At 38.2% G+C, this 12343-nt stretch overlaps 1 protein-coding gene across 3 annotated transcripts in view; it reads right to left on the reverse strand.

Moving 5' to 3' along the window:
- The window catches only part of LOC121325998 (protein FAM13C-like), a 48482-nt gene that overhangs the window by 11067 nt on the left and 25072 nt on the right, over positions 1–12343 (reverse strand). For all 3 annotated transcript variants that reach the window (XM_041269125.1, XM_041269123.1, XM_041269124.1), the window contains 8 exons: positions 10144–10257; positions 9513–9597; positions 5164–5374; positions 4463–4604; positions 2717–2798; positions 2203–2384; positions 219–302; positions 30–125 (listed from right to left, as the gene is read on the reverse strand). In XM_041269125.1, coding sequence (XP_041125059.1) covers positions 30–125; positions 219–302; positions 2203–2384; positions 2717–2798; positions 4463–4604; positions 5164–5374; positions 9513–9597; positions 10144–10257 — 996 coding nt within the window. The remainder of the gene's footprint in view (positions 1–29; positions 126–218; positions 303–2202; positions 2385–2716; positions 2799–4462; positions 4605–5163; positions 5375–9512; positions 9598–10143; positions 10258–12343) is intronic.

Here is a 12343-nt window from a genome sequence, read left to right on the forward strand (position 1 = left end):
ATGTTAAAAAAGGTTGAGGTGTGACGTACAATGGTAGCAATTGAAGACGCCTCACATAGAAACTTCTTGATCATTCTGTATCTGTCATAAAGTGGTTTCATAAGATTCCGTTCCTGTTTGGTTCCCTAAAGACAAAAAAATACATGCTTTTAGAACCAGCATCACTGATGTGGTCAATCATTTCAGATACATATATTACAAACATAATCGCTCCATACCGGCCGTCCGTGAAGGCTCTCGAAATACAACAGACATTTTTGCAGCGTAACCTTTTCCAAAGCCATTTGCTTTTGGGTCATTTCCTGTAGAAAAATAAAAAAAAATTACAATGTAACTCTTACATACCAAATCATAAGTTAATGGAATGTCTGGTCATATTGTAGGGTGAATTCACCTCGTGCTTTTCAATTTTTATTATTGTTTTCTAAAATATTATTGCCAGAATAAATTGCCATCATGCTCATATACACATTGAACATGATAAATAAAAATAAAAAAACACAGTTGTATTCAAAAGTCTACATATCCCAATGGAAACGTAGAATTTCTAGACATTTCTCAAACAAAGAATTTTAGAAAAAATCTTCTGTAGCAAAACTTTTGCTTTTGTGGATGAGGCAAAAAAGTTACATGAATCTTTTTATTTGAGCAAAACTCCAAAAATGCTAATCAAAAGCATTAATAGCCTTTGATGCTATGATAGTATCATCTACAAGGTGCTAGAAATTTCAATATGATAATGCATAACCTAATTCTAGAAAAGTCTACAAAATGCTGGATTGTAGGTTAACATTCTTACAGGGTATAAAAGGGTTAGGCATAGGATGATTGCTGTCATTGCCAATAAGTCTATATGGTAAAGTAAAAAGCTATCTGAAGACCTTACGCAGAAAATGATTTATTGTCAAAGCTAGAGAAGGATACAAGAAGATTTCCAAGCATTTGAATATCTCAATTTCAACCACCGTTTCTATTATCAAGAGGTACAAGACTCGTGGTACTGTCACAATGCTCCCTAAGTCTGGAAGAAAGGTTCTTTCACAGTAGAAAAGTACAGAAAAATTGTGAGGAAGGTTAATAACAATCTGAGATTGAGTATCTTTGGCAGTCAAAGTGAACTGGCTGCAAGTTGAACTAGGGTTTCCATTTCAACCATCGGTCAAGTATTGCAAGTTGAAGGTCTTAATGGTCGCAGCCAAAGGAAAAAGCCACTCTTAGGAAAACGTCACAAAGACAAACCCCTTCAAGTTTGCAAAACACCATTTAGAATGATGGATAGGAGTTCTGGTCAAAGGTTTTGTGGAGATGAAAGAAAACAAAAACTATTTGGACACGCTGAGTCGTTACGTTTGGAGAAAGTCTGCGGAGGCATACAAAGAAAAGAACACCATACCTACTGTCAAGCATGGAGATGGTAATATTCTATGGGGCTGTTTTTCCTCTAATGGTACAGAAAATGTAGTTGCAATACATGATAAAATGGATTCCATAGCATACCAAAATATATTGACCAATCATCTGAACTCCTCTGCTGCAAAATTTGGTTTAAAGCGCAACTGGACGTTACAACACTACAATCCAAAGCACACATCAAAATCTACTTCAGAATGGTTAAAGAAGAATAAAATCAAGGTTCTGGAATGGCCTGGTCAAAGTACCTATCTAAATCAGGTTGAATATTGGGTATGGGTTGAAAAAGGCTGTCAAGCCAAAAGTTCATTGACAAATATCCTAATTGTTTAAAATAGGTTATTATTGCTAATGGTGCCTCAGCTAGCTATTAAATTCATTTTCCGTGTTAGAGTATGAATAATTCTGAATCAGCATTTTTGGAGTTTTGCAAAAAAAAAAAATTGCTGAAATAAATTGCAGATATCTATTTAACTTTTTTCCCCTCATCCACAAAAGCAAAACTTTTGCTACAAGATTTTTCCTATAATTTGAGAAATTTCTAGAAATTATAAATTTTCCATTGGAGTGTGTCAACTTTTGACTACAACTGTATGTAACTGTTTGAATAAAACTACTACAACTTTGAATTAAAAAAAAAAAGTATCCCATGCAAGTGCGTCCACATCTAGTACAAGCTATCGTAATGCAATATACTGTACACAGGTTGTATTTGCATTATAAATAAATTAAACATTTACTTTAGCAACACTGCTAAAACATCTTGCCGAACAGCATGTAACTATAAACTACCTTCATATTCTCTGGCAGGCCAAGTGCTGTGCGTTTCTCCTTCAGTCTCACTATCAAAGACTCCACAGTTTCCTCCAGGCAAGGTTTCTGCTGTAGCTCTACTGCCCCCTGTTGTCCACAGTTCACACTGCACAGCTCTCTCTGTTCACAAAGTTCTTTCACAGACATTTTCAGTTTGAGGTCTGGTTGGTCAAAAGGGAGACAAAACATTTTTTTATATTTATGATACTAGAATTTTTTTTTTCCCTGAATTTACAGGTATTTGTTGATGTTCTTAAGTGTACCAAAATGTAGTAGTTTTTTTTGTTAAATCAGTCAGTCAATTAAGCTGAACTTCACAGCAACGGTATATAATATAACAACTGCATATAACCGTATATAACGGTACCAAATATAATCCCAATTCTATCAATCCATTTATGCAGAGCTGGCTGCCAATACTGGTACAGTATGACATTTGTGAAGGTGAATCAACATGTTAGCAAACAAATAGATACAAAGACTGTAGATTTACCTTTGAGTTGTTTGCGAGATTTGGCCAGGTCGTTCATCAGTTTGAAGATTTCAGGGTTTGCTGTTTTATCATTATGTGAAGGCTGAAGAGGAAATGTTCAGATTGTTAGCAGAATCGAGAGGTTGGAATCGAGATACCCACTATCTTTATTCATGAGTTTACAAGGGAAACCTTTTTAAAACATTTAACACAAAAGGAGGCTTACAGCATTGTACGGAGTGGCACCAAAAGACCACAAGTTTCAATAAATCACACTTCTCTACAATGTTGCCTTTTGTTTCAGAACTAGTATTGCAAAATAAATATTGATATTATAAAGCAAGAGGTAGTAACATGATGCAGAATAAAGAAAACAGTTTGAGAGGAGGAATGTTTAGGTTTTTTTTTTTTTCTATAAGATACACAAAATAAAAATGCCACACTCAGGTCTAATGGATTTAAATCAAATATTTTAAACATATCAAAATAAATAAATAAATACAAAAATAAAAAAATAACAGAAAATGTGAACAAAAATACAGATCAAAGAACCATGATAAGTTTTCAGTATGAAACGTGACACACATTGTCAAAATGAAAACATTACAAAGTTAGTATCGGATATGACCTCCCTGAGCATTAACACAACCCTGGAAGCGTTGATACATAGACCTGATTAGCCTCTGGACAGACTGCTGTGAGATGTTCTGCCACTCTTCCTTTGCAGCTGGCGATTTGGTCCCACAGATGTTCTACTGGAAACCGGTCAGGAGAAAAAGCTGTCCATGGCAAGACCTACCTCAACACTGTTTTCTTGCAAAGTTGTTCAATTGTAGTCTTAGCACTGTGTGGTCTTGCATTGTCCTGCTGGAAAACGACACTTCTGGATTTGCTTGCAGGAACTGAAAAACTTTTGCCTCCAGGACTTTGTCAATGTATCACTGAGCAGTCAGGTTTCACTGAATCTGCACCAAATGGAATTCTTGTGTTAAAGGAGATTCCTCCCCACACACTTCCACCGCCCCACCGGTTGGCTTCAACTCCACAATAGTCAGCATAACGCTCACCACGACAGGGTGGGCCGGTGTGGAGACCCTCTGCCTTCCAGGACGTGACCTATCCATCAGAACAGGTTTCCTGGTTTCTCAGACTTTGAACTAGTCTGCTGACTGTTGAAGCATAATATCTCATTCTCCGGGCAACTTCTCTCAAAGACAGGCTGCCTTCAATCATGCCGATAGCAAACAGATGATCTTCATTACTAGTGGGGCATGGTCCTATCTTTTGATGTTCTTCCGTGAATTTAAAGCAAGTCTTTTTGAATGGCTATTCGTACAGATTCTTAATCAAATAACTTTGGCAATTTTAACTCAACTCAATACCAAACACTGAGCAATTACCCTATTCAAATCAACAAACCTATCTGCTCACTATATAAGATGTAAATAACATTATGTATATGCCCAATGCTCTACTGATGTAAAGCTTAAACTGCTGTGTTTTCACTGTGCATCAGTATACATATACATACACACATTTAGGCAGCCTCAACAATATTAAACTAAATGCTTCTCATTTTCCTTTTGCAGTATAACACAGCTAGCTCTGTAGTACATTAACACAGCCTGTGTTACTCCCGGTCCACCCACTCGCACTGTTGGAGTTGGCTGTTGCAGCTGTTGTGCTTTTAAAAAGGAACTGAAGAAAAATGTGGCACTCAAGTGGCCTCTAAAAGGGTAACTTGATCTCTTAATGGTGAATGCATACCCTGTATTTCCTTTCTTGCTCAAACATCTCTTCATATTTCCTGATTTTCTTCTTCACGTTCTGAATGTGCTTTGTCAGCAGTGTCACCGATACAGGCTTTTTCACAGTCTCTGGGGGATCTCCACTGACAATGCCCCGTGACCTGTGAGACGAAAGACAGACTATCTTAAGGTCCACCCCATCTGATTTAATGGGGAATGTTTAAACTTTAGAAGAAAATAAAAAGCTGAGGAACTCTTAAGCTTGGCCCATGCTTGGTATGTGAAGAGTCACAAAGGGCAAATGATTTCAAAAGGTTGCTGGGAAACAATATCTCAGTAGCAGCAGACACTTTCTTAACCAGCAAGCCATTCTTTGCACCTAAACAAGTACATCACAGTGATCTAATAAGCAATATCATTTTATCATTCCCAGTATGTGAGCAATTCATTTGACATTGTCAGTGCAGTAATAACCAAGACAAGAAAAGGAACTAACACATAGCTAAAACACAGAGGGAAAGGGGACTAGTGATAACTTTGCAACAAATGTAAGAAAATAGATTTTAAAAGTCTTGGTTATCACTCCAAAATGGTTTCTGTATCCTAGCATATGTAGTAAAAGCCTGCAAAAAAGAATTCTACATGTTTCTTTTCATATTACCACATATCTTCTGTTGTATAGATGTGGATTGTAGTCTAACCCAAAAGCGTTGTCCTTACATTATGAATTGCTGAGAATAGGGTGGCGAGGGAGCAGACTCCGGGTCAGTGTTGAATCGTTGGCTCTGGCTGAAGCTGGGGCAGCGAGGCGAGGGCTGGGGGTTGTCTCCATCAGTGATGTGGTGGAGGAGTCGGCTGGTCCTGGGGTACGGCTGTACTTCGGCTTGGATGTCAGCTTCATTCTGACAGTTTCTGAAGGCTGGCTGGGGCTCTGCAAACAGATCAACTCTCCATTGCAATTAAAAGTGGCCCACAGGTACAGTATGTTCAATATGACACAATAAAATAGTGTATGCTTTTAACAGCTTTCCCTTTTCTCATTCATTCTCACATGTTCAATTTCATCTTTGGTTCCAAGGTCTGAGTACAAAGAAATTTGATCATGTTGCTTTATAAGTCGATGCAGACGCCAACAATAACCCTGGATATTTTATTCAACCAATCTGACCCACTTAAATACAGCAAAGCGTCTACGTGGTTCTGAATACAAGCTACATACCTTTAGTAACAACAGACTGTGCAGACAGAAAATGACAACTTGACAGTTATTTAAATGTTATTTGTAACACTTGTCCTTTTCTAAAAATCTTTTTTATTGTTACGCATGCAATACATTAATACTGTACATAATGTAGTGCAATTCATTATGTTCTTTGCTTGTCAAGGTAAGGGAATAACTGCACTGGCTATTCTGTGAAGCAGTATTGGTTCAAATTTGACCTTCCCTTAAAACTCCACGATGCACACAATAATCCTGACCCAACAGACCTTTCCCTATCATCCCGTTCCTAGCCTCTCTAGCTGGTTACAACACTGTGAATATGAGCAATGAACCAGCTGCTGAGCAGTGATGAAGAGACAGAGGATTGACAATCTCTCTCAGAAATACCGGCTAGCTTTAAGCAAACAGTGACTAAGGCTCATGATTTGCTCATTAAAATTCAATAGATTCAGTGTACTTTACTGTATGGTGTCACTGGGATTAGCCTAGTTGCTTCTTTACGTGTTTTGTAAATTGATCATGTTGCTTGTGGGCCTGCTAATGAACTTATACAAATCTGGAGTTGTGTGTGGTGGTGCTGTTACAAAAGTAAATCAAATGCTGCAATTAAGAGAAAAGTGGACCAGCAAAAATCTATTGCCTGGGATAATATATGGAAACTATTAAGAGAATAAACTACAAACTTTAAACAGAGTTAAAAAATCTTTCAAATGTTTTGTAACAGATCAGTCACATGAGATTTCTAATAGATGTACCTTTTTTTAAATTAGAATGGAAAGGTTATTGTTCAAAAACAGGCAGAAAATGTGTGGCTTTTCAAAATCCCAGCAATAACAGTTGAGAAAGCAATGTAAACACATACTTTGAAATAGTACACGTTATTAGTAAGAGGCGTGTACTGTAGTCTGGTGTATAGCAGCCAGAGATGCAACAATGAAATTGATTATTGATCGCCATGGCATTGAACAATTTTAAAAAAATCACCCTGGGATCCTAACAGGAGCCTCACTCATATTACTTTCAGTTTTCAGTTGTTTTTGTGAAGCATCTAGTCTACATATTTCTATGCTAACTGCTTTTGAATAATATCAGTGCATCATCTATTAGTACAGTGGCTTGCGAAAGTATTGACCCCCCTTGGCATTTTTCCTATTTTGTTGCTTTACAACCTGGAATTAAAATTGATTTTTTGGGGGTTTGTATCATTTGATTTACACAACATGCCTACCACTTTGAAGATGCAAAATATTTTTTATTGTGAAACAATTAAGAAATGAGACAAAAAAACAGAAAACTTGAGCGTGCATAAGTATTCACCCCCCCAAAGTCAATACTTTGTAGAGCCACCTTTTGCAGCAATTACAGCTGCAAGTCTCTTGGGGTATGTATCTATAAGCTTGACACCTCTAGCCACTGGGATTTTTGCCCATTCTTCAAAGCAAAACTGCTCCAGCTCCTTCAAGTTGGATGGGTTCCGCTGGTGTACAGCAATCTTTAAGTCATACCACAGATTCTCAATTGGATTGAGGTCTGGGCTTTGACTAGGCCATTCCAAGACATTTAAATGTTTCCCCTTAAACCACTCGAGTGTTGCTTTAGCAGTATGCTTAGGGTCATTGTCCTGCTGGAAGGTGAACCTCCGTCCCAGTCTCAAATCTCTGGAAGACAAACAGGTTTCCCTCAAGAATTTCCCTGTATTTAGCGCCATCCATCATTCCTTCAATTCTGACCAGTTTCCCAGTCCCTGCCGATGAAAAACATCCCCACAGCATGATGCTGCCACCACCATGCTTCACTGTGGGGATGGTGTTCTCGGGGTGAGGAGAGGTGTTGGGTTTGCGTCAGACATAGCGTTTTCCTTGATGGCCAAAAAGCTCAATTTTAGTCTCATCTGACCAGAGTACCTTCTTCCATATGTTTGGGGAGTCTCCCACATGCCTTTTGGCGAACACCAAACGTGTTTGCTTATTTTTTTCTTTAAGCAATGGCTTTTTTCTGGTCACTCTTCCGTAAAGCCCAGCTCTGTGGAGTGTATGGCTTAAAGTGGTCCTATGGACAGATACTCCAATCTCCACTGTGGAGCTTTGCAGCTCCTTCAGGGTTATCTTTGGTCTCTTTGTTGCCTCTCTGATTAATGCCCTCCTTGCCTAGTCCGTGAGTTTTGGTGGGCGGCCCTCTGTTGCCAGGTTTGTTATGGTGCCATATTCTTTCCATTTTTTAATAATGGCTTTAATGGTGCTCTGTGGGATGTTCAAAGTTTCGGATATTTTTTTATAACCCAACCCTGATCTGTACTTCTCCACAACTTTGTCCCTGACCTGTTTGGAGAGCTCTTTGGTCTACATGGTGCCGCTTGCTTGGTGGTGCCCCTTGCTTAGTGGTGTTGCAGACTCTGGGGCCTTTCAGAACAGGTGTATATATACTGAGATCATGTGACAGATCATGTGACACTTAAATAAAGTCCACCTGTGTGCAATTTAACTAATTATGTGACTTCTGAAGGTAACTGGTTGCACCAGATCTTATTTAGAGGCTTAATAGCAAAGGGGGTGAATACATATGCACGCATCACTTTTCTGTTATTTATTTTTTAGAATTTTTTGAAGCAAGTTATTTTTTTCATTTCACTTCACCAATTTGGACTATTTTGTGTATGTCCATTACATGAAATCCAAATAAAAATTCATTTTAATTCCAGGTTGTAAGGCAACAAAATAGGAAAAATGCCAAGGTGGGTCAATACTTTTGCAAGCCATTGTACCTGTCTGGTATTTGATTAGGAAATTGGTGGTTGATTGCCCTCTAATAGTAGTATTAAAACAACAATAATAAGTTCAACAAATAAAGCAAATAAAGATAGCCAAAATCAAGTCTCTTAAAATCATTAAAAATATATATATGGATATGTGCATCTATTAAGCCTCCTAGAATTCATCATTTCCTTTGCTGGGCTATAAAATGAACCATTTAAAGCATAAAACAATTAGTATTAATGATAGCCTTTCTTCATTTCTTCTATACATCTGAAGCTAGCAAGCAAGCAAGGCTGTGCAATGTGTGCAGGTGTATGGGCAGTTTATACAATTCTACCATGCATGTGCATATAATATCACATGAGAAATAGGACATGCCTTTAGGGAAAGTGTGGGTGGGTGGTGGAGAGTGGGACGAGGAGGGGCAGGGGGGGCATCGTGGAATCCGAAAGGTCAGAGAACCGAATGTACTCAGCCTTGCTACCTTTTTGCCGATGCATTAATTTGAAATCAATAACAGGGAGAATAGATTGTTCTGACAAAACAAACAATGACAAGAAATGAAGAAACTACTCTAGCAGTTCAAGCTTATGCAATGATCGACATTCATTCCTAAAAGCACACGGCTAGGAAAAGCAGACTGCATTAAAACAGGGAAATACATACTATGTATCTACTGCACACTCATTAGCAATTTCTACTTAAGCTGGGGAGGACTATAAAATTATATCCTTAAAATACTCTTAACATTCACACTGCTTTCAGTACGCTTCACTTTGCTGTGTCTTTTGCTGCAGTTAATGTTTCTACAGGTTTATTTAAAAAAGAATTTTTTTTTTTTTTTTTTTTTGCAGTGTTAGTCAAAAAAAATAACCTTGAAACTGAAATAAAATATATGCCAAAGTATTAAATATATGCATTTAAGTGTAGGAGTTAATACGAATAAGGATGGTTTAGGGTGTCATTGATAGATGTTTACTATTATGTTTACCAGAGGAATAAAACCATGTGTTCCTTCAATAGTCATTACTTCTAATTGACAGGTGTTCCTGATAAACATGCAAGGTAAAGAAAATAATCATTGGCTGTCTTACCTCTAGTGTTAGCATCTTCTCCCTGTGCAGTGTGTCCTGCTTGCAAGCTCTGCTCCTTGGGGTGCTGCAGCTGGGCACTGGCTTCCTGCGCTGACAGAAACGAGGAGCACAGATCAACTTCCAAGGCCTGTAGTTTCAGTAAAGAGCTTTGCAGGCAAAAGCAGGACATACCGTCTAACAATAGTGAAAATGTTCTCTGTGCACTCGGCTGGCTGTGTGTGTGTGTGTGTGTGTGTTCTGCAATGCTCTCTGATACAGTTCAAGCGCTTCTCTCAGCCACAGTACACATTCCTGAGAGTCACCAGCTACAAACGTCTTCCATTCACCCTCCACGTTATTTTATTGATGTGGCTCTGCAGCTATACAACTTGTAGTTTGTATGGGTTATTCATGACACACTGTAGTAGCGATGGAAAGGGAGGGGGGGGCCCCCCAAATCAGCAGCCTGTGATAATTTGTTCAGTTGGGAGTGGGGGTGGGGGGGGGTCTGCGATCAGTACAGGTTTCCTCCGTGGGTGTATTTCATTCAGTCCATTGACATCACGATCTGGTGACACTTTGGCTCCTCCCAGCTAAGTCCATTCATAAAACAGAAAAAATATATTGAACGCGGTTGAGCTGGAGCACTTACGTCGTCCTGGGTGATGCCCTTGCTTGAAGCATTGCTTTCTTCAGTAGCAGTGGGGGTGGTGTTGTCTGCAATCAGTTGCAGCTGGGTGCTCCTTGTAGGATCGTCTTCCACTAGCTGAGAATAAAAATGAATAGAATTGTGTTAACTGTTGTCTTGAGTATATTCCCTCAATCTGATTGAATGTTGCTTTGCATTGGTGTGGTGAGTGTGAAATAACTGATTATGCTATTGTCAAGTCTGTGCTGTAGCTGACTGAGTCACTTCCAAGTTGGTAGTTAGTGCTCACTCCGCCTCCGTTCCCCCAGGAGCTGACAGATTGCGTGGTAATACGCATGAAAATTCAGACTGCTGCTCGTCTCCAACCTCACGCAGCAGCTGACACAGGCAAAAAATAAAAAATCTAGTTCATTTAAATGCAGAATCTTGCTGTTATTTTTCTAAAAATAAATGCTAGTGTACACCTGCTTGATCTAGCCAGAATGAGAATGCTTAACCTAACAAATAATAATAATAATAATAATAATAATAATAATAATAATAATAATAATAATAATAATAATAATAATAAGCATATATTTCAAAGGCAATGTTATAGATGAAAAGATGGGATAAGCATAGGAATCTTCCCAAAGAAGAAGGGGGGGGCAAATGTTTTTTAATTTCTTCCTGGCACCTAATCACTTAATGTATTAATAAAGCTAATAGCATAATGAGGTAAAAACATGGACTGTAAAGCAGTACTCTTAATAGGATGTTAAAAGGCACTGTGCACCATACAGTCTCTAAAGCAGTTTCACATACAGTAATTAAATCACCCTTTCTAGGGTCTTCATTCACAAAATTGGGACCCTTATTCGGTAATCATGCCCTACTGTCATACGTGAACATAACTTCCTCGATTTTGCATCAGTCTTCAGCAAACTTATCATACGCTCCGAGCCTCCTATAGATGTTTCAGATTGGCTATAATCCAAATAGTTCACACGCTTCCACATGGCATTCTCCTGCTGCTACTACTGGTATTAGCAGGTGCATGTTGGTTTTGTTCAGAGTGAGAGACGCAAGAGGAAAACAGCATGTGTGTCTGCAGCTGAAACTGCCATTGGGAATGTAAACAAACTAGGCAGACAATAAAATCTAAAACCTGTATGTAGAATGCAGTCAACAGTTCCCTAATAATCATATTTTAGTATATAGTTGGGTCACAATAGCTATATATTGAAATATAGGATTTAACATTAACATAAATACAGTACTTAGACAGCCAAAAATGAGTTCTAAACAAAACTAAGAATATTAAAAGCCCAACCCGCTAGGCCAGATACAGATCCTACAGTTTGTAAAAGACAAAGAGGTAGAGGTGTCAAGTAGGAAGATGCAAGGGATTGGAATCTGTATACACTGGAGCATAACAGTTTGTCCCAAGCAGTCAATCACTCAAGCAAGCAAGGAAACCCCCTGTTCTTCAAAAGACTTGGCTTTTGCTGCACAGTTTTTAGGGTTACCAATCAATCCTAAACATATTGTACTACAGCCAACTCCAAAACATGCAATTCACTAAGTAAACCAAGACTGAGATAGACTTATGTAAAAAAGTAACATGTGTTACCAGGACACACATTACTGGTCACCCGGAGGGAATAATGTGTTCACAGGCTTTGTCCAGTAATGAATGTGGTGACAACTGTATTGGGAAATGTACAATACATCAGTGATAATGTATAATTGCAGACACTGACAAACAAGTGTGCTACAAGGACCAATATATGGAATCAAAGAAGTAATATGTTATAAGTTAATATGTTGAGTATAGGGTGTCCCTTGTTACATAAGAGATGGTTCCCATGAGATCTATATAATCCTAAATGGCAGAGCTAGTTAATTCAAGACACTGCTACGGTAGAACAAAAGGGCATACATGGAAGTAGAGTTGCAAAATTCCCAGGAATTTTGAACAGTAAATTTCCACCAGCAATTTTGTGGGAATATTGAGAATTTTCAGAAATATTCTGGAATTTTCATTTTGTAATATTGAAAGGTGAAGTGATCCTGGATCTGGGTAACTCAACTGTTTCAGAAGAAAGTAAAAACATGCTCTAAACACTTTTAAACATTGGTTTCAAATGAACTCTTATTTTTAACAGTCAACTGGGCCCAATACAATATAGCATGAGTATATATGGTTAAAATCCAAAATAAA

This window comes from Polyodon spathula, chromosome 13, assembly GCF_017654505.1.
Source record: "Polyodon spathula isolate WHYD16114869_AA chromosome 13, ASM1765450v1, whole genome shotgun sequence".
Taxonomy (NCBI): domain Eukaryota; kingdom Metazoa; phylum Chordata; class Actinopteri; order Acipenseriformes; family Polyodontidae; genus Polyodon; species Polyodon spathula.